The sequence below is a fragment of the Cladophialophora immunda genome (genome assembly GCF_000835495.1).
Source record: "Cladophialophora immunda strain CBS 83496 unplaced genomic scaffold supercont1.1, whole genome shotgun sequence".
In the NCBI taxonomy this organism is placed as follows: Eukaryota; Fungi; Ascomycota; class Eurotiomycetes; order Chaetothyriales; family Herpotrichiellaceae; genus Cladophialophora; species Cladophialophora immunda.
The window spans coordinates 1,762,476-1,782,681 of record NW_015622541.1 but is presented as its reverse complement, the minus strand read 5'-3'; the positions used below and the strand labels follow the sequence as shown (position 1 = coordinate 1,782,681).

Sequence of the window (20,206 nt, the reverse complement as noted above, 5' to 3'; positions counted from 1 at the left end):
AGGGTCCCGCTAGCAGCCTGGAGAGAAAGAGCTTCCCGCAACCTGAAATCTGAGCTTCAACATCGAATTGACGCAATAGCTGGCAATAATCTTCTCCCAACTTTACCTTCGAGATCAACAGTCATCGTACGAAGATTCATGGACCTTGTTGGTTGACCCGAAACTCCTAGATTATCTCCCAGAAGACACAACTACGCTTGTGCCCGTCGGCAAGATGTCACTGAGTCCGCCAGGCTATCTCGGCACCCTCCAGAGCAATATCAGAGCTCGTCCTGTGAGCGCATTGCCCTCTACCCTCGAGGCTGATTACTAACGATACAACAGATACCCTGGGACGGTGCCGTTCGAGCGGGAAACCTAACAGAAGACCAGCTCAAGAGAATCAGATCGGTTGACAAGGTCAGGAAAGAGCAGCGGAAACAGACAATCGAGAAAGATGTGAACAGCTACAGTGCTCTGCTTATCGGCGGCACAGACGGTGGCAGTGTGCTTGAAAAAGCCTCGAAGCGTAGCGACATCATCCAATACAGTCTAGTACTGGCAACGGACCTCATCAATGGTACGATATCGCAGTCTCTACCAGGGCGCGCAGCAACTTTGACTGACGCCGACTAGATGCTCCAGATCTCGCAAAAGCTATTCTAGAGCACCCTGAACCCTATAGGAGCTTCCTGTCCTTTCTCAACCAGGGAAACGACCCTAAGGACCCCATCCCCCTCCTCTCCGCCACATTTCTAGTCAATCTTATCGCCATTTCTATAACGACCTCCTCACGCCCAGCTAGGCGAGATGACGAGGCGCTCCCGCAGGTCTACTCGTACCTGGCCACATTGGTCAAGGATCAAGACAGTGGATTACAGGATATCGGGGTACAGCACATGTCACAATTACTGCGGACGAAGCGATCAAAAGAACTATTCTGGAGCCAGAGACAGGATACGGTCGATCCTTTGTTCGACATCTTGAGAAAAGCCGCTGGAGCTGCAAAAGACAATGACTCTACGCTGTGGAGTGGCAACGCTAGTATACGGAGCAATGACACGAGATTTGGTGAAGGGGTAGGCCTGCAATTGATGTACCATGTGTTACTGGTAATATGGCAGCTCAGCTTCGAGGGTGAGCTAGTGGGCGAAGGTCTTGAAAAGTGAGGATGAGCAATTCCCATGGCGTGGTCGAGGCAGAGTTCGGGCTAACGTTTACCCAGGGACGAGGAGATTGTGCCGCTGTACACACAGCTTCTGCGGATGTCACCCAAGGAGAAGACTACCCGACTCCTGTTGGCAACACTGAACAACCTTCTTGCAACCAATAAGGAGACGCTGATTGCGACTGCAACAACTGCCAGGCTTCCTACCCTGCTGAGCAATCTGAGCAGTCGTCATCTGACTGATCCCGATTTATTGGAGGATTTGGAGGCGTTGAAGACGATGCTTGAAGAATACACAAAGAATCAGACAACATTTGACGAGTACGCTGATGAGGTAAATTCTGGCCATCTACGCTGGTCACCACCCCATCGTAATCCGACTTTCTGGCGTGAAAACGCACGCAGGATCCTGGAGGACAAAAGCGGCGAACTCCCCAAGAAACTGGCCGAGATCCTGTCTAAGAGCTGGGAGTCGGACAAGCAAGTGTTGGCCGTCGGGTGCAATGACGTGGGGAACTTGGTGAAGCATGTTCCGGAGCAACGGACTGCGCTCGAGAAACTGGGCCTCAAGGCTCGGCTTCTGGAGTTGATGGGCGATCCCGACGAGAATGTGAGGTGGGAGAGTCTCAAGGCCGTAGGTGACTGGATGAGGTACACGTTCGATAAGTGAGTGGCTGGGCTTTTGGCACGAAGTTCGGCGCTGATTGAGGCCATGAAACGGGTTGATCATGGCCGAGACATTGATTCCTCTAGAGTCGTGGTTTGTGGCGGCAAAGACGCATTGCTTTTGGTTGCTGTATAAGAGAGAAAGGAAAGAACGCTCCACAGGTCTTTTAGAAGCAATGGCCCCTTAATTATACTCCGAACTCCGTGCTCCGTGCTCCGTATAGGGCCGACTACATGCTTCCATCTTGCGCTTGGGGAGAAATCTTCCACGCGTCAAAGGCCTGCGGGTGTCGTTCGTGCACTTATTATCCCATTTCCTGCCCGTGTGATCGACTCGAATACTCCTCAGGCCGATCCCAAGCTGGTATTCCGACCACCACAGCCGAAACCATATTTTGACCTTGCAAAAGGGTTTTGGGGGAAAAGAAAGGACAGCGAGACACTACGATACCCAGAAAAGCTAGGCTGGCATGTCTGGCACGAGAAGGGTAATCCCCCCCTGCCAAGGATCGCGTCTCTCGCCAGAAAAGTCTCCCACTGGTCGGTCCTCGAGATCTCCGGGCGGTGGGTGTCCCCAGTCATGCATGCACTCCAAGATGGGATCGACAGATTTGCGGGCAACTGACGCGAGGTATAAAATATCCATGAAGTATCCCCTACTCTTAATCCGAAGGAAGTTTCCAGCGCGAATTCGCGAGCAAAGGCAAGACGCGGGCGGTGGGCAGTATGTGGAGAGTGCTTCGCGGCATAGTTGTGCTCCATACAGGATGGAATAAGACGAAGAGCTGGTCTCGGTCCGAAGAAGGGGCGGCAGGATGGGAGCTGGACTGGAGCTGAGCTGAAGCTGAAGCTGAAGGGTGCGGTAGACCAAGGTCTCTCTCTATTATTCGACCAAGGATGAAAAGAGAGGCAAATTGATAGGTGGACAGGTTCCGGCGTAGATTTCGGGAGGTGGGAGAGCCTTGAAGCGTCACAGATCCTGGAGAGTTACTTCGTGCGAGTAGCTTAGAGTAGGGTCGAGAGGATGCAGGCCGTGAGACTGCGAGTTGGATGGAATTGTATGTGCTTACCGAGCTGCACTTTCCCGCGCAAACAATCAATGCTCAAGCATCGCAGCCACTTGCTCAACCGCTTCAATGAAAAGCGAGAGTCAACAATCTCGCTTTGCTCTCCCTCATCAAGCACAGAACCAGGAGACGCTCGAGACGGTGTGCCAGACAGTAGCCGCTTGTCGAGAATTAGCTGAGGCAATCTGCGGCGGATCCAATGAGGAGGCGATCAGCAACGCAGGGCTATTCCGCTTCTGAAAACACCTGAGAGCACCATCCACCTCCATCAACCACGCGGATCCTCTCCTAGACCATCCTCTCACTTCTTCTTTCTCTCCACCGGCGCGCTATCACTGCCATTCTAGGATTGCTATTTGCATGTGGCTGATCTACATGCTCGAACGACGACCCTAACTATGTCGCTACTCTAGACGGGCGTCAAAGCGTCTGAGAGTCCGCCCTTCCCTTTCTCTACCGCCCGTCCGCAACCGGCAGCTGGAACATCCACCACCACCTCCCCCCAATCACCTCCATGAAGACTATCGACCATGGACGACAATAATGCGCAAAGCTTCGCTTCTGCGTCTCCTCCTCCTCCTCCACCTCCAAAAGAATATCCTCCCCTTCAGCGGCTGCCCTCCCTTTCCAACACCATCTCCGCCGCTCTGAAACCTTTCTCTTCAGCCTCCCCCGTCCGCCGAAAACCTCTCCCTTCTAACGTCTCACCTGTTCTCACATCACCCGAGGCACAGAAGACTCAGACGCGGATAGAGTCACCCTCGAAAACCATACGGAGAAAGAGAGTTCCCTCTGATGTTGTAAGGCAGACGTACGTTTTCGCCGTGTCGTACAAACGCCCAGGTTCCCAGCTGACCCGAACAGGAATCCTGATATCACCTCACCCGTCCTCAATCAGAGGGAGACAAGCGATAACAACCCGGACAAGATAACCACAGACGCTTCCCTCCCCCGACCTGCCGGTGACGCCGTCACAGGTTCGCCAAAGCGCAGGCAAGGCTCACAACGATCAAATGGTTACTCGGTAGACAACGTCATTGTAGAGGAGGACATGGGACTGAAACCTGGGTCGAGGCCTCCGCCTCTGCGGACGGACTCGACCTCATCCACGAAATCACTCACGGTGATCGACGCGAAGAAACCTCAGACTCCAGGTAGCAAGTTTACCTCATTCTTCAGCCGCAAACCCGCCGCCTCACCAAGCACCGAATCCTCAGTCACAGACATTTCGGATAGGAAGTCCCCTCTGCCATCACCCTATGGCCCTTCGCCGCACGCTTCAGCACATTCCTCACAAGGATACCCATTCCCTTCGGCTGTCCCGAGGCCTTCAACATCACAGCCCTCTTCTCAAGACTCGATTGACTTTGATGGAAGCACGTACGCTCAGACGTTGGTCAACAACGATGGCAACCGAATCTCCAAGCTCGAGGCCGAACTCCGCGACATTAGCACAGAACTTGCTAATTCTATCAAAAGAGAGATGGATCTAGAGGACCTGGTCGAACAGCTCCAGACAGAGGGCGCTAATATCAACAGGGAAACTGATCGCACCAGTGATTATTTTTCAGATTCTGGCACGAGTTCAATAAGGCCGTCGACGAGTGAAGGAAACCCGAAGGAAGAGATCCAGAGGATCAAAAGAGAGTCGGAGCAGCTTCGAGCGCAGCTCAAGGTCGAAATGTCGCAAAAATGGCAAAACGAAAGGTCAAGCCGGCAGGCATTGGAATCCCATATACAGATCCTGGAGCAGAAGCTCTCCCTGTCCCGTCGAGACAACAACGAATCTGCGGACATTACCGCGAGGGCCAAGGAGTTGGAAGTGGCGCTCGAAGACGCCAGAAGGCGGCTGATGGAAGAAAGGCAGATCAAGGAGAATTTTGAAGACTTGCTGACGGCTCTTCGCGTCGATTTGGAACACCACCGGAACGAAAGAGACAACCTGCGGGATGAGGTAGTACCTCAACTTCGCTCACAGATCGAGGGACTCGAAACGAGCTTGTCCGAATCACAGAAATCAGACTACGATTTTACACGGATGCAGCAGGAACTGCAGAGTCTCCGAGACGAAAACAATGCCCTTCAGAGTGCCCGTGCGATGAACATGCAGTTTCAGTCGATTGCGGAAGAAGGCGAGATCGTTGAATCACCAAGAACTTCCACGCTTCCAGGTCGTGGGAACGGCCTACAAAGGTCAAATACCATTTTGAATAGGTCAAACTCTAGAGCTACGCCAAACCGATCGAATTCGCTATCAAGGTCAAACTCTGTGGTTAATCGCACTGCTCCAGAGAGTCAGCAATCACTTGCCGATCAGCTGAAGGATGTCACAGAACAAAGAAACGCCTTGCACTCAACTGTGAAGTATTTGTTAAGAAGACAAGAGGCACAAAGGCGACTGTTTGAGAAGCGTCTCAATCTCACCGAAGCCGAACGCGATCGAGCTGCTTCCTTACACGGGCCCAAAAAGGGAGGTTATGAACGGGAAGTTCGGACCCTGCGTTCGGAGATCAATCTCCTTCGTAAAAGGGCGGACGACGCTCTTGAACAAAAGTGGCAGTGTGAGAAAGGACTGTCGGGATTGAAAATGGACCTCGACCGGAGCAAGCAGGAAACCGCTAGTTTACAGACGCTCTTACAAGCCCGTGACGAGAGCGCACCAGAGGTCCTCTCCTCTACACTTGAGCAGGCCTTGCGTCAACTGGAACAACAGCGAGACCAAGCCCGACAGCAGGAATCGCTTGGCTCATTGAAGCACGAGCAGGATCTTGCCACCGAATTGGAAATGTCTGCACAAAGGTCTGAGTCGTTGGCCGCGCAAGTCAGAAAGCAAATGCAAGCCAATGGCGCATTGAGGAACCGACTTAAAACCGCCGTGGAGAAGGGTGAACAGAATCAACAAGCATCGGCTGAACAAATCAACGAACTCCAAACCAAGCTTCGCAAATTAGAAGACGTTATCACCGTCGCTCAAATGCAATCGGAGACCGCCGTCATGAAGCACGAGGAGGAAGTGCGTGTGCTCAGAGCGAGCCACAATATCCAGCTGATGCGCACGAAATCTGGGCACAAGACACCAGGATACTTGAGCCCAGCGCCCCGGTCCCCAATGTCGCCAATGTTTGCAAACTCTAAAAAGAGCCCCCGTATCAACCAGACGACTTCAGGCCCTGGCATTGCATTGCAACAGGCACTGAAGACTGAATATCTGGAAAATAAGGTGGCTGAGCTGGAGAAAGCCCTCTCGGAAGCAGAAAAGGAGATGGGAGAAGTAGTTGGACGTATGAACACGGCTCAGATGGGAGTTGCTGAGCTGGAATCGGAAAGGTGAGACCCATCAAATCGAAAGTTTAGGGTTGTTTGCTGATTCATATCAACAGGGACGAAGCACTTCGCCAAACGCGACGGCTCGAAGCTGCCATCGCCGCGGAACGAGAGAAAGTACAGACGCTTCTCAACGACGACTTTAACTACGCCTCGGATTATTAATGGCCTGTCTCCCATGCATCCTCACCAGAAGAGTCGCATAGAGATGGCTAAGCAGCTGTTTTCTTTTTTGTTCCCCATCGTATTGCATATTAATGGGACGAATCACATATTGAGCGAAGGGTTGGGGGCCATGTGCATTATTGTCCTTTTGGTTTGATGAATTTGATGTCCTTTGGTTGCACAGTGAACATTTGGCCGGTTCGGGAGCTCCAGTCATTAGACGTTGGGTTCTGGGTGTTGCCTGGAGTTGAGATGGCAGTTGAAGTCGCTGCTGAGACGGAGCGCCTTGTACAAAAGCACAAAAGTATACTAATTACAGCTCCACGAGATGGAGAAAGAGCATTGGGCTTGGATAGCGAGATCTTGGACGTTTGTTGCCTGAAACCCGTGGGATGTTCAGTCGGACCATGAGGCAAGGGACGTACATATAAGAACAAGGCAAATGAATGTCGATATCTCTGTTCTGTTCGAACCTTCGAGTCGTTTATTGATCACGATAAATGTCCAAGTTGCCGGAATATCAATTGAGGTATATTAATACGGAGTAAATAGCAACCTGCGGGCGGAGACGTCGAAAGGCTGCTCCAGCCACGCAACGACCTTCCCCGCGATTGTCCAAGCCTCCTTCACATGCCCGTTGCTGATATTCTTTGGCCTCATTCAATCCTCCTCTCCACACATCCTCGACATTGTGGCCACGGATCTGTCTTCGCCGAAGGAACCCATGAGACTTGTCTGCAGCCATCGACACAAGCAGGAATTCAAATCCTAATGTCTTAACATGACAACTGGCTTCAACCACCTACCATGAGTGATACAAATACAGACGCGGTATTCGGCGCTTGAGAGACATACGAGACTCACCAATCTAAATATCAGAAACCTGCCTTCTCACTACTACTACCCTTGGTATAAAAGATACGGCGTGGTCCGTCTGCCTCTCCTACCCACCTCACCTGCGCCCTCAGAACTCGCCCACTGAACGAACATTTCCAAAGCCGCTTCCAACATCAACCTGCCAAAGCTGTGCGATGCCCTCGGCCCCGCCATCACCGCCTCCTCCCTTGCCATCCTTCATCTGGCACCTCGCGGACCTCTACAGCGCGTACATCCTCCCGCGCCTGCCTGAACCCGTGCAGTCGCTGTCCAACCACCTGTCGCCCGTGGCCATGTCGGTCGCCTCGGCCGCGTCCAATGGCGACATCGTGTCGCTGGCCGCCTTCCTCCTCGCCGTCTACCTCGCGCTGAAGATCGCCGACTACATCCGCCGCTCGGTCATCGGCTGGGCGATCCTGCTGGTGAAGCTCGCCCTGGTGCTCGTGCTGCTCAACTGCGTCTTCTACGTCAACCGGTACGGGTGGCACAAGGCCCTGGCCGACGCCGAGTGGCTCGTCGGCCTGGTCTGGGGGTTCGTCGAGGATAAAGTCATGAACGCCGCGGGCGACGGGACCGACAACCGGACGGGGTGGTATGCGGGGGGCGGGTCACAACATGGATACGGCGCACGGGGTCAGGGTCAGAATCAGAACCCCTGGGGTGCGTATGGAGGTGGAAGACAACAAGTCCCTGTCGGGCGAGGCAAGCCGAAGGGGAAAAGTAGCTATGGGTGGACATGAGCATGAAGTTCGATTTCCTCACGGGTTGTATATTGGGGAAAAAGGTCTTGTTTGAAAACAGCATTGGTGTAATGGAGGGGAATCCACTTCGCGATGGTACAAAATTCATTTCTGGGTATCTGTTCTACTCTTCCCGATCGTGACCTTGACATGCACAACCAGCCCCAAGCCGACCAGCCAACGCCGACGCTGAAAAGATGCTTTTAGTTTCTTCGTTGTAATGGACCCCTCCTCCGAGAAACCCGACTGGGGTGAGTAGTGCCTCATTCATGCTCACAACCCGTTTCCGGGCACATTCTCCAATCAGTCCTCCCAGGGGGCGTCCTCCAACTCGGGTTCCTTGGGGTCTCTCGGTTCCTGCGCCTCGTGGAACTGAATGGCGTCGTCAATGTAGCTCAACACATCACCGACGTTTTCCTCATCGTTGACATCCAGCTGCAGAAAGGACACCATGCTGAAATCGTCGATCAGGCGGGCGACGGCGCGGTTGAGCTGCTTGAACGATCCTCCAGACATAATGTTGTCGACTTCGTGCGGATTGCCGACGTCCAATGCGGTGTACTCTGGCGCTCCTATTCCCGTCGGGCCGCCGAAGCCGGAGCCGGCGCTGGCGCTGGCGCTGGGCAGGAGTTCGCGGCCGGTGTCCTCCTGGTCGAGGAGGTTGGCGTCCGGGTCGATGAAGCGGCGCAGCTCGCGCTTGGGGACTTGGTCCTTGACCAGGTCCATCTTGGAGAGGATGTTGACGTGGGGCAGTTCCAGCATGACCATGGCGCTCATGGCGGAGAGGGTGCCGGCGAAGAACTTGGCCTTGTCGACCACAAAGGTCGCCTCGAGGAGATACGCCGCGCACAGCGAGATGTTCAGCGGACCCATGCGCGAGAGGTACCGGACCAGCTCCGGCAACAGGGGGATGTGGGTGTACAGTTCGATCTGGCCCGGGAGGTCGAAAATGATCAGGTACTCTTCTGTCAGGGGGTCGATGGCCTCGGCCAGCCAGTCGAGATTCTGCAGGAGGAATTCAAAGCAGTAGATCAACCCGCCGTTGGGGCCTAGGGAGAGCGGCTCTTCCATGACGTCCTCAAGCGAGATCAGGTCCCGGATGTCCAGGTCGGGAGTGTAGCTGAGGTCGGTGGCCGCCGGATCCAGATTCACGTAGAAGGCGGAACGGCGGCTGTGGTGGAGATGGGTGATGAGGGCGGTACAGAAGGTTGTTTTGCCGGCCCCAGCGGGACCGGTGACGAGGACACCGAATTTCGACATGTCTTCTTAGCTTTCCTTGTGCTTTTCGGAGTCTGTCGGTTTGTGATGGTGGATGAGCTGAACTCGAGGGGCAATTGGCGCAGAAGATGAGACAAGAGTTCTGTGTGAAAAAGAAGAGATTCACGATGTTGGCGCGGGGCGATTGCACGTATATGCGTTCCCAGATTCAACAGTGCTCAGTCGGGCCTTTCGCGTTGATGGATGTAGAACCGTTCGTGGACGTTGATGAAGTCCTCCTGCCTTTCACCACTAGGTGTCTCTTCCCCTTTGTCTACTCCTCCTTCTCCTCCTCTCTCGACGTGATGGAACTAGGAGAGGATTCGGTAGTGACGTAGCAAGGTCAAGAGTGTGAATCTCTGTGCAGAGCCTGTCTCACTGGATGGCTTTCTGTCGGACCTCATGCCACTCTCATACCACAGATGTTTCCCAAAGGCGTTAGCGTCCCGCAGGCTGGAGTGACAATCTTCGAGTTTGCAGTCTTAAGACAGACAGAGAACTTGGGGCTGTTGAACTCGTTGTTGTGTTTTGGTTCTCTTTTCCTTCTTCCGTGTTGCTTCATCATCTCCGTCGTCACGTATACGAGGGAAAAGGCCGCAAAAATTATAGACGACGATATTTCTGCCACCGCCTTTCAGCCTGTACGGGCCCTTGCAGTCGTCCAGTCGGAAACTTTTTCTCGGGACGAGTAATAGGATACCTATCCACAGTCAGTTTAGTGAGGGGGAGAACAGAAAGAGACTGACCTTTGAAGTCGGGGACGATTGCGCAATTCTCCCTCCCCAAGTCCACTCGAACGCCGACGAGACGAGAGGCGAATCAAATCTCCCAAAGGCCTCGAGAGCCAGGAAAGAAAGCGTTGCTCACCGCCCGAGAAGAGAGAAAGGATGCCGTCCCAGCAACAGCAGCAACCAGCGCAGAGGAGAAGGGGAAACAGAGTGCCGGCATGGGGCCACCTGGGACTGTCGTTGGCTGTGTGCCTAGTGGGCTTTGTGCTGTACCTAGTGCCCCGAGAGCGACTATTGGGACTGCCGGGGCTGCTGGGGCTGCAGCTGGAGCCCATAGCCACGTCCAGGGACATGATTTCCAGGCCAAACTCTGCCGATGCCGGTCAAGGTGGGTTGGTCCCTTGGCTTAACCTCTGGCTTGTGGGTGGATTCCGTTTGGTGTGATAACGACATCGCCCTGCTGGATTTTTTTTCTCCTCACCGTTTCTCCGTCTCAGGCTCGCCGGAAACGCATCCATCCCCCACTCCCAAGTTTTTCCCTTTTGCCTATGATTTAATACTAGTCCTCCCTTCTACCATTCCCTCGATCTCATCTCCTTAACCGACACTCTCACACTCTCTCCCTCGACCGGGCTACCCTTCCTCTTTGCTCCCCCAAGCACATATCCTCCCAAAAGCCAAAGGAAAAGGACTCGGCGTGCCGTCCTTTACTTATCCTCCCTCCGCATTCTTTCGAGACAATCTGTCACTACACCCGCACACAAACGCACTCTCTTTCTCTGACCTTTGCCTAACCCCCGCTCTCTCCAGTCACGACGACTACCGCCACAATGACCGGTCTTGCCAACGGAGTGTCCAAGGGCGACACCTTCCTCTTCACCTCCGAGTCTGTCGGTGAGGGTCATCCTGACAAGATTGCGTACGGCCCTCCTTGTTCTCTGTCCGCAACGGGTCGAGACTGACATGAATTCACAGCGACCAAGTTTCAGATGCGATCCTCGATGCCTGCCTCGCAGTCGACCCTCTGTCGAAGGTGGCTTGCGAGACTGCCACGAAGACTGGTGCGCCATCTCTTCTCCCACCAAACCGCGCTTCCTATTCCCCTAACATTTTACAGGCATGATCATGGTCTTTGGTGAGATCACGAGCAAGGCCCACCTCGACTATCAAAAGATTGTCCGTAATGCCATCAAGGAGATTGGATACGACAGCTCAGACAAAGGATTCGATTACAAGACCTGCAACGTTCTCGTCGCCATCGAAGAGCAATCTCCCGACATTGCCCAGGGTCTGCACTATGACGAGGCACTAGAAAAGTTGGGTGCCGGTGACCAGGGCATTATGTTTGGCTATGCCACCGACGAGACGCCTGAGCTCTTGCCGCTGACCATTCAGCTCGCTCACAAACTCAACGCCGCCATGACCAATGCCCGCAAGTCTGGTGAACTTCCCTGGCTACGACCAGACACCAAGACTCAAGTCACGGTGGAATATGCTCATGATGGAGGTGCTGTCAAGCCCTTGAGAGTTGATACTGTCGTCATTTCGGCTCAACACTCTGAGGACATCTCCACCGAAGACCTCCGAAAGGAGATTCTGGAGAAGATCATCAAGAAAGTCATCCCCGCCAAATACCTCGACGACAAGACCATCTACCATATCCAACCATCCGGTCTCTTCATTATCGGCGGTCCCCAGGGCGACGCTGGCCTCACCGGCCGCAAGATCATCGTCGATACCTACGGTGGCTGGGGAGCTCACGGTGGTGGTGCCTTTTCCGGCAAGGACTATAGCAAAGTCGACCGCTCGGCCGCCTACCTCGCCCGCTGGATCGCCAAATCGCTCGTTGCCGCAGGTCTCGCCCGTCGTTGCTTGGTCCAACTCTCCTATGCCATTGGTGTTGCTGAGCCACTCTCCCTATTTGTCGAGACCTACGGCACCAGCACCAAATCCAGTGCTGAGCTTGTTGACATTATCCACAAGAACTTTGACCTCAGACCAGGTGTCATCGTCAAGGAGCTCAACCTTACCAACCCCATTTACTTCCGAACTGCCAAGAACGGTCATTTCACCGACCAGACCTTTACCTGGGAACAGGCCAAGCCCCTGAAGTTCTAGATTTCCTTGTTTGTTTTTCCGTGCCAACCACTGAAAATCATGGCAAGAATCACGAAACATCGGCGTTCCATCTAATCGCATTGGGTTTTTCTGTTGGAGTAAATATCCACGGGAGAGAGCAGGTGTCACTTTTTTCTCCCGAGCTAGAGGGACGGCGAAGGATTTTTTTCGATTTCCTGGTTTTCAACAGACTCAGGGTCGAAAATCTTCTTCGGCTGTCTTTGTTCTTTGACTACATTTGAAGAGGATGGCAATTTCTGGGGCAAAACCGATTGCCCCAAATAGCCGGCTATGTGGTGCTCACAGAAAGCGAAAGACTTGTCTGCTTTTCCTTTTCCTTGTCTCTTACCAAAAAAGAATTCATGACGGCGCGGGTTACGTCTTGACGATATTCAACATGTTTCGATGATACCCCCTGCTGCGCGCAAGAAAGACTATGTTTTGCGTTATTGATTTATGTCTCTAAGGGCATTTTGATGATGGGGATTGGCGTTCAACTCGCTAAACGGGCACGGCTGCGGATGAGGGTTAAGATAGGAGGACATTTAGCATGCCCCCTGATGAGTGAAATGGTTTGGCTCGGACTGGCGAGGCTCGAGATCGAGACCTTGGGCACGCGATTACGCCTTTTCTTCCCAACAAGGAACCCTTTGTCGAAACTGGGCAGAAGAATTTTACGGTTGGAGCAGCCAACGGCCTTGCTTTGATCGATGGATGAATACACGGCGGGATCGAACCGATCAAAGAATGAGGTGGAATTATGGGCATACTTGGGTTCGCCTCACTCAGTCAACCAGTCAGATATTAGGTCAAGTGCAGGAAAGCTCTCGATATCGAAAAGGGCAAAACAAATGGCAGGCATCAACTAACTGCCAGCAAACGGAAGAAGAATCTTCATTCCTTGCACTTTTGCCGCAACCTGCCAAAGAAGGACGAGCGAAGAAGCCGGCAGGATCTTCTTTTGTTCAGCTGTCCCTTCTTCCCTTGCCTCCTTCTTCCCTCAACTCGTCCACGTCCTAACAACCCGTGTCTAATAACCCTTCCCTCTCTCCTGCGTTCCCCGACTCGAATAGCCACGAGCTGCTTTGGAGTTTTTGCTAGGTCCATTTGCATGACTTGTTGGGAGAAACTGCATATGTTCAGGTTTGGTTCAACATTCACATTCTCGTTCTCGTTCTTTCTTTCTATGTGCGGTACTGTGCGGTGCTATGCTGTATGTACTGCGCTGCGCTGCGCTGCTCTACTCTGCTCTGCTCTATGTCCTTCACGCCATGACCCCCAGCCCAGCCCTCCCGCCCGCTGGCCTGACAGGGAAACCTTCTCATTCTGGTGGGCAGGGCAGAAAAAAGCAAACATCTCCTGAGCTCATCATTATGTGTACATACCATATTGACAATGGGTTGGTTGGTTGATTGGTTGGTTGATTGGTTGGCGGCAAGCAGCCAGCGAGAATCCAACAATCAAATAAACACAAGGAAAATCAAAAGTCGAGTGAATGGATGGATGGATGGGCGGATGGGCGTGGAGCATCGCATCTCCCAACGACAAATACTCTCCCTCTCCCTCCCTCTCCCTCCCTCTCTCTCTCTCTTTCATCCTTCATCTCTTGCCGGATTCCCCTTTTGCGAACCCCCCGTCCCCAAAAACATTACTCCATTCGCCCAGCTGAACTCGCTTAGTTTTCAGATTGCTCGAGCATATCCGACCCAACAAAAGGGAAGAAAAATGAGGGAGAGAATGCCTCGCGTAACACATCAAAACTTGCCACCAGCCAGCCAGCTTCATCGGGCCCAATTCGCCAAACAAAATCAAAATTCCTCAAAGATGTGTGTGTGATGCTGACCCCCATCTAATGCTCGCTCGCTCCAGCTTAGAAACAATTCAACGAACTTCCTTTTCGTTTCTTCGTCTTTCCGTCCTTGCCCACCGTCAACAGCCTCATTCTCTCCTCGAGTTGCGCCCTAGCCGCCTCGGCCTCTCTCCTCTTCTTGACCTCTTCCTCCACCGCCTGCACACTCAGTCTCTCGGATCTCCTCTCCTTTTTGAGCCCGGAAAGTTCTTCTTCCATTGCCCACGCCTTCTTCTTCCAGGACTCGGCGTCAACCCGTAATTTGTTGGATTGCGTCTCAAGATCCACAAGCGCTTCTTCCAATGTCGCCGTCAGTTGTTTCTCCGCGTGGAGGTGTTTCTCAATAGTCCTCAACCGGTTTTCTTGTTCCTCAATCAGCGCAGACTGGCGTCGATCCCGGGAATTGGTCGACACTACAGTGCCAGACACGGGGGTTACGGGGAGCGCAACTTCCTTGGACGCATGGCGAGATTGAGGTGGTGAGGGGTTGCTAGAAGCCGGTGTCGGAGATGTGACTTGAAGGTTTCCAGGAATAGCGGGTAGAGGAGGAAGGGGAATGGCCGGAGGTGGTGACGGTAAGGATGCAATGGACGCGGATTTCCTCAGATTCGAAGTCATTGAGTTGGAGCGGGGGACCCCTTCACCTGGCGGCGACTGAGGACGATGTTGTGACTTCATTGTGTTGGTGCGGGAGCCGTTGTCGGATCCAGCCTCGTTGACGGAGATGCGTTGATTGAGATCCTTCTCCAGACTAGCAATACGTTGCTGGGCTTCAATCAGAGCTTGATTGCCTTGTGCCTGGATGACGGAGAGTCGGTTGTGATGTTGGTCAAAGCTATTCTGCAACTGCTGCTCAAGTTCTTCGATAATCACCAACTTCTTCGCCTTTTCCGATTCGACTGCCTGGAGATTTGCTTCTGCCTTCTTTAGCAGGTTCTCCTTCTCGCGGATCGTTTCTTCGTGATTTCCGACCTCGTTCGCAAGGCTTCGGATGGTATCCTGGTAATTGCTGATCTTGAGATTGGCATTTGCGAGCTCCTCTTCTAACTCGAGCAAGCTCTGTCTGCCGTCTAGCTGCCGTTCAAGTTCCGCGTTGGTGCCAGTCAGTCGAACATTGGCCTCCGCGACATGACGTTTCTCCTCTACCAGATCTTGAATATGACTTGCAAGCATATCTGCGGTAGTTGGGTGGCCAAGTGCTGCTTGAGCATTGGAAACGATTTTCTGTACGGTTGATAAGGCATGCTCAAGATCTGCCTTGTAGGTCGCTTCGAGCTTCGCATGCTTCGTCGTTATGTCAGAGATTTGATCATCGTAGCCGGCCAGTGCACCAGCATGAGCCAACTTCATCTCCTCAACCTCATTGCCATGAGCTTCGCGAAGAGTCTTCAGATTCTGCTTGGTCGTTTCAACTTGCGCTTCTGCGAACTTGACCTTTCGTTCGAGCTCTGTAATCTCTGCCTTCAGCGTGGCGATTTCTTGCTGCTGAGATCTCACCATATCAGCATGGGCGTCGTAATCCTTGCTGAGAGCGGCATGGAGTTGACGAAGTTCCGAGTTCTTCGCTGAGTGTTCCGCATTGAGTTTTTGTTGTTCTTCCAGTTGCTGCTTCAGGCTGTTGATAAGTTCTTCGTAGTTATCACGCTCAGTCTGCATTGCGCTGGCAGCAGCAGCCCGGCTAGAAGCATCATCCCCTTCTCCGGCTGCTTGCTGAGCTTTCAGAGTGGCAATGCTTGCCAAAGCCACTTCCAATTCAGACTTCGTCCGCGTATAGTTTCTTTCGGACTCCTCAACCGCTTGCTGCGCTGCCTCGAGCTTCGACTTTAATTCCTCTATTTGCTGATTCAGAGCATTGATCTTCTCCTCGTTTTCGGTCGTCGATGGAGCTGACTGCAGGTTGACCTTTTCATCATGCAATCTCTGGATTTCTTCTTGAAGGTCTTGTTCACGGCGAGCATAGCCCTCATGTAGGGATTTTAACTCTGTCTCTTTTTGGATGATCTGATCTCTCAATTGAGACACCATATTAAGGTCGACAGGAGATCCCGCTTTGATGCTGGTCCTTTCTCTGGTTAAGCCGGAAATTATGGTCGACTTTACTTCCATTTCTTTCTTTGCAGTCTTGACTTCCGCTTCCAGGGCTTGGATTCGTTCCAAGCGTGCTTGAAGTTCGGTGTTCGCAGAGGAGAGATGCACTTCCGCGGTTTCCATACGATCAGGCTTCGACTCGAACTCTTCGGCTAGCAGCGTTCGAAGAGAGGTAACTGATCGCTGGCCTCGATCTACCCCAGTTCCGGTTTGTGAAGTCATGCGTCTCAGCATTCCCGGAGTACCAGGCGATGCAGGCCTGGTCTGCTTGATCTGCGACTTCAGGCGTTCCACAGTGGTCAAAGCTTCCTTGTGATCGGCCTGGAGTTGGTGATACTGATCAGTAACATCTTTCATGTTCCGTTCGTGTTCCGCCAGAAGATTTTGCAACCTTTCAACCTCTTGCAATTGGACCTCCACAGACTGAGTGGTCTTAGAGACCGGCGTGATGTCGGTATCGGTTGAAGTCGATGATTCCCCAGCCATGGACAATTCCGAGGAGAGCGATCGCGAGGATGGCAAATGCTGACCATCCTCGTCTTCCTGCGTCTCCTCGACCTCCTCCAAAAAAGATTGATCTTGAGTGCTTTCATTAGCGCCATCTTCCTGCGGAGACATTGTACTTTGGCGTTCCTGATCAATTGACTCATGCATCTCCGCCAGAGCTCGAAGTGCTTCTTGGTATTTGGCCGAAAGTAGATCCAATTCATTAACCGTTGATTCATGCTCCAGTCGGAGGTCAAACAACTCTTGACTGACAGCCTCAAACTTCTCAGTGACGAACTTCGACTGCGCGGGACTTGGAAGAGGCTCCTGATCAGGCTCAGCTTTGAGACCCTCCTGTTGAGCGACGGCCGTCTCGAGCTTTTCGAGACCCGCTTGGTCACTTTCCGCAGGCAATTCTTCCGGCAGATCTTCCACGCGCTCATCCAGTTCCCCGTCTTCTTGGGTCGGTAGTTCGGTCGCCTCGGCCGTTTGGAGGTCTTTCTCATGCTCCTCGACGACTCCATTTGTATGTGGATTTGCAGCTTTGGCCTTTCCGTCTTTGTCTTGGATATGGTCGAGCTCGTACAACAGATTGTCCAGTTTGCCGAGACTGCGTTGACGTTCAACCAGGTGTTGGAGTTTCTCAATCTCGCGTTGCATAATCTCCATGTCTTGATCCGCCTCGGCTAGCCGCTCCTCCAGAGTACAGATATAATCTTCAGCGTTTGTCTCGCTTTCTCTAATCCGCGAAATCTCCTTCCGCAGATCTGTGATGATAGCATCATTCTTTTCGCCTCCTGAACTTTGGTCATCGAGCCTTGCCTCTAGGTCATGGAGATATTGTTCGGTATTCGACTCTCGGTCCATCAGTTTCTGGACTCTAGCATTTAATTGCTGATTGACTGTCTCAACGAAAGCACATTTCGTCTCTTTTTCGAGTAGATTGCTTTCGGTGTTGGCGAGGGACGACCGTGTGTTTGAAAGATTGTTCTCGAGACTTTGGATTGTCTTTTCGTATTCCATGACCACTTGCTCAATCATTGCTTGATTGGCCTGCGACCGTTTCAAGCGATCCACTGCACTTTCTCCGACAATACTGACTTGATCAACAGGCTCGGTGCTTTTGGTCAACTCCGAGACCAATTTCGCGTGTCTCTGACTGAGGGCATTGTAGCTTTCCTGGATGTCCAGTAACTGATTCTGTAATTCGTTTTCGCGTTCGTTGGGTCGATCTCCACGCTCAGACATCATACCCGGTCGGCGGTCGTTGGATTCGGCGCTTCGGATCTGCTGCCTTAGGAACGCAATTTCGGTGCGCAGTCGTTCAATCACAGCTTGCTTGTCTGCTCCATCATCAACTTGTTGGATCTTGGGTTTGCTTTGAATGTTTCTAGCCCGCTGAGCATACTGCACCGTGTTCAGTGTCTCGCTGAGGTGGAATTCCGCGGGCGTCACGCAGGCAATCATATATGTAATTGCATTCCCGCCTAGCGAGTCTTGCAGCATCCGTGTCAATTTGGAATCTCTGTACGACACATACGTCCCTGGTGTTCTTGATGACAGCTGAGAAATCACTTTGCCTAGACTCGCCAGTCCAGCATTGATTGAAATCCCTTCCCTCGCACGGTCGCCAGTGGCTCCAGTATTCTTAAGTCGTTCACTACCTGCCAAGTCGACAAAATGGAGCTTGCTCTCGACCGTCATAGGTGCATCACCTCCGGATAATTGATCAACTGGCACTGATATTCGTTTGTCTTTTGCCGGAGGGAAACCATGTGCTTTTGTTTGTCGCAGGTTAATTGTGAAGACGGCGTGAGAACGAGAAGAACGTGCGTTGATGGCCGTTGCGTCAGTCTGCCGAATAGCAGATCCATGGTTTAAAACTCGCATGAGTTCCTCCATAGAGGACACGCGGACTGAATTGAGGCCTTCTACAAATATCCGGCCACGAGGATCCTCGCGAATCTGCACATTGGCTCTCTCGGTAAAAGGCGCGTCTTCTGGGAGGAGCAAATCTCGCGGTTGTTCGTTGTAAATCTCAACATATGTCACCGACATATCCCATCCTCTGTCAATGAATGATTTGGATGTTTGCATAACCTGATTCAAGCTTGTGACTGAATATCTGGTTGGAGTTTTGAGACCGGAATTGTGTCTGCTGTGGGCAGGACCGCCGTTGAGACTTTCAAATAAGTGATGCGCTGCGCGAGGAATAACGCCTATCACAATGTGTTAAGCGAGTTCAGCGCTGGCTAGAGAGTTCTCACCTTTCAAAGAGTTATCGAACTGTTCTGCAGGACCTGATGTGCCCATAGTATAACTTTTGCCGGCACCAGACTGGCCGTAGGCGAGCAAAGACACGTTGTAGCCCTGCAAGAACGAATCGACGCTGTCTTGCAAGTATTCCCACACGGCATTCTGAGTGGTATCCTCACCAAACACACGGTCGAAAATGAAAATCTTCCGTCCCTGGGGTGACTCAACGGCAAGGCTGGTATTTGTATTAACTTGGACCATCGACCGCTGGAACCTTTGTGGAATAAGGTCGAATCCGGGATCTGAAGGGCCTAGAGGGGGGCGAACTCGGACCACTTCGCAGCGTTATTAGTCTCCTTCTCTGCATTCATTTTGTATCAGCAATGGTAGACTTACCAACTTTGACCGAAGTTTTGACATCCTCATCCGAGGCTCTGCTTCCAATGTGATTGCTGCTCTGGCTCATACGACTATTGCTTCTGGGAGGGCGACCAGCCACGCTCTGGGGCCGATTTTTCTGGAGAGGATCCGGCGACGATGCAGAGTATATGCTCTGAGGTCGCATCTGACGCGCGCCGTCAGGAGAGGCTGGAGGGGAAGAGACCATTCTGGTATGCGCTTCTCTTGTGATATTGGGCAAACGGCGCGATCGTTCCTACCCCGGCAACGGGACCGAACAACGTGTGTCAAAGAACCCAACACCTTGAGATTTCTGGCCGACGGGGACGCGTTGTTGTCACCATTAAGCTCCGATTTTCAGGGTTCCAGAACCAAAATATTCCACACGGAAGAAGTCGTAGGAGGGTGTCGGTGAAAGCTTAACAATCTTTCACCTCAGGACTCGACAGGCTGTGGCAGGTATGGGTGGGCTCAAGGTTAGGCGGGTCAACGGTCTGTTTTTTTGGACGGTCGAAGGTAGCCAGGAGTGACAGTCGGAGAGGGCCGGGCGGATAGATCAGGCCTGATAGCCACACTTTTTTCTCGAGTTGTCGGTCAACCAGGTTCAACAATGTTGGCCGGACAGTGTCAAGAGCAACCGCAGATGCGATACAGCTGGGGAGAGGGAACCATTCGAGTAAACAGAGAGGGAAAAGGTCGCACTCGCGTGTGAAAAGAGCAGTCAGGAGTTGTCAAAAAAGTCGAGGCGAGGAGGGTTCATGCGCGGCCATCTCGCGTTGTGGGATCCCCTAACTGGTTAAGCCGGCTCCTACCCAGGCAAGGCTTCAGGTACCTAGTTTACCCAAAAAGTGGCAGCAATTGGCAGACTTAATCTCCGGCCAGCGCGGAAGCCAGCTAGTGGATGAGGCTAGAGTGGGCGCGGTTTATTTAGCAACGGCCTTGGGAGGGTGTGGAGTTTCTAGCTATGCCCATTGGGCAGGTGGCTCGTGGGAAGCCCGCACGTCCACCCCAGCTGGTCATAGGCTGTCACGACCCTGGAG

At 52.7% G+C, this 20,206-nt stretch overlaps 6 protein-coding genes across 7 annotated transcripts; 4 read left to right on the top strand and 2 right to left on the bottom strand.

Moving 5' to 3' along the window:
* The first annotated feature begins 26 nt into the window (after positions 1-26).
* On the top strand, positions 27-2,024 carry PV07_00507 (uncharacterized protein). Its single transcript, XM_016386966.1, has 4 exons — positions 27-274; positions 325-559; positions 616-1,144; positions 1,205-2,024. The coding sequence occupies exons 1-4, from the start codon at positions 215-217 to the stop codon at positions 1,815-1,817; spliced, it is 1,437 nt and encodes a 478-aa protein (XP_016253894.1). The 5' UTR covers positions 27-214; the 3' UTR covers positions 1,818-2,024.
* A 1,138-nt stretch (positions 2,025-3,162) lies between these two features.
* PV07_00506 (uncharacterized protein) lies at positions 3,163-6,908 on the top strand. The gene is made up of 3 exons (XM_016386965.1): positions 3,163-3,691; positions 3,745-6,207; positions 6,261-6,908. The coding sequence occupies exons 1-3, from the start codon at positions 3,411-3,413 to the stop codon at positions 6,367-6,369; spliced, it is 2,853 nt and encodes a 950-aa protein (XP_016253893.1). The 5' UTR covers positions 3,163-3,410; the 3' UTR covers positions 6,370-6,908.
* Positions 6,909-7,018: 110 nt separating this feature from the next.
* PV07_00505 (uncharacterized protein) lies at positions 7,019-8,154 on the top strand. Its single transcript, XM_016386964.1, has one exon. It carries the CDS (start codon positions 7,401-7,403, stop codon positions 7,983-7,985), a length of 585 nt encoding a protein of 194 aa, XP_016253892.1. The 5' UTR covers positions 7,019-7,400; the 3' UTR covers positions 7,986-8,154.
* Positions 8,008-10,203, bottom strand: PV07_00504 (uncharacterized protein). The gene is made up of 2 exons (XM_016386963.1): positions 9,989-10,203; positions 8,008-9,942 (listed from the first exon to the last, which is right to left on the bottom strand). The coding sequence occupies exon 2, from the start codon at positions 9,243-9,245 to the stop codon at positions 8,289-8,291; it is 957 nt and encodes a 318-aa protein (XP_016253891.1). The 5' UTR covers positions 9,246-9,942; positions 9,989-10,203; the 3' UTR covers positions 8,008-8,288.
* PV07_00503 lies at positions 9,757-13,242 on the top strand. Of its 2 annotated transcripts, XM_016386961.1 has the most exons (5): positions 9,757-9,951; positions 9,997-10,358; positions 10,781-10,889; positions 10,946-11,031; positions 11,088-13,242. In XM_016386961.1, the coding sequence occupies exons 2-5, from the start codon at positions 10,130-10,132 to the stop codon at positions 12,086-12,088; spliced, it is 1,425 nt and encodes a 474-aa protein (XP_016253889.1). In that variant the 5' UTR covers positions 9,757-9,951; positions 9,997-10,129; the 3' UTR covers positions 12,089-13,242. The 2 variants fall into 2 exon arrangements, with proteins under 2 accessions (XP_016253889.1, XP_016253890.1); XM_016386962.1 differs by having other exon boundaries at positions 9,997-10,889.
* Positions 13,243-13,336: 94 nt separating this feature from the next.
* PV07_00502 (uncharacterized protein) lies at positions 13,337-19,892 on the bottom strand. The gene is made up of 3 exons (XM_016386960.1): positions 19,164-19,892; positions 18,779-19,102; positions 13,337-18,730 (listed from the first exon to the last, which is right to left on the bottom strand). Exons 1-3 carry the CDS (start codon positions 19,372-19,374, stop codon positions 13,959-13,961), a joined length of 5,307 nt encoding a protein of 1,768 aa, XP_016253888.1. The 5' UTR covers positions 19,375-19,892; the 3' UTR covers positions 13,337-13,958.
* Positions 19,893-20,206: the final 314 nt, after the last annotated feature.

Coding starts and splice junctions, on each gene's coding strand:
- PV07_00504 (XM_016386963.1), bottom strand. CDS start 9,245: ATGTCGAAATTCGGTGTCCTCGTCACCGGTCCCGCTGGGGCCGGCAAA.
- PV07_00502 (XM_016386960.1), bottom strand. CDS start 19,374: ATGGTCTCTTCCCCTCCAGCCTCTCCTGACGGCGCGCGTCAGATGCGA. Junction 19,103..19,163: donor CAAAACTTCGGTCAAAGTTG/GTAAGTCTACCA, acceptor AACGCTGCGAAG/TGGTCCGAGTTCGCCCCCCT. Junction 18,731..18,778: donor GTTCGATAACTCTTTGAAAG/GTGAGAACTCTC, acceptor ACATTGTGATAG/GCGTTATTCCTCGCGCAGCG.
- PV07_00505 (XM_016386964.1), top strand. CDS start 7,401: ATGCCCTCGGCCCCGCCATCACCGCCTCCTCCCTTGCCATCCTTCATC.
- PV07_00503 (XM_016386961.1), top strand. CDS start 10,130: ATGCCGTCCCAGCAACAGCAGCAACCAGCGCAGAGGAGAAGGGGAAAC. Junction 10,359..10,780: donor CTCTGCCGATGCCGGTCAAG/GTGGGTTGGTCC, acceptor CGCTCTCTCCAG/TCACGACGACTACCGCCACA. Junction 10,890..10,945: donor GGTCATCCTGACAAGATTGC/GTACGGCCCTCC, acceptor ATGAATTCACAG/CGACCAAGTTTCAGATGCGA.
- PV07_00506 (XM_016386965.1), top strand. CDS start 3,411: ATGGACGACAATAATGCGCAAAGCTTCGCTTCTGCGTCTCCTCCTCCT. Junction 3,692..3,744: donor TCTGATGTTGTAAGGCAGAC/GTACGTTTTCGC, acceptor TGACCCGAACAG/GAATCCTGATATCACCTCAC. Junction 6,208..6,260: donor GCTGAGCTGGAATCGGAAAG/GTGAGACCCATC, acceptor TCATATCAACAG/GGACGAAGCACTTCGCCAAA.
- PV07_00507 (XM_016386966.1), top strand. CDS start 215: ATGTCACTGAGTCCGCCAGGCTATCTCGGCACCCTCCAGAGCAATATC. Junction 275..324: donor GCAATATCAGAGCTCGTCCT/GTGAGCGCATTG, acceptor ACGATACAACAG/ATACCCTGGGACGGTGCCGT. Junction 560..615: donor GGCAACGGACCTCATCAATG/GTACGATATCGC, acceptor GACGCCGACTAG/ATGCTCCAGATCTCGCAAAA.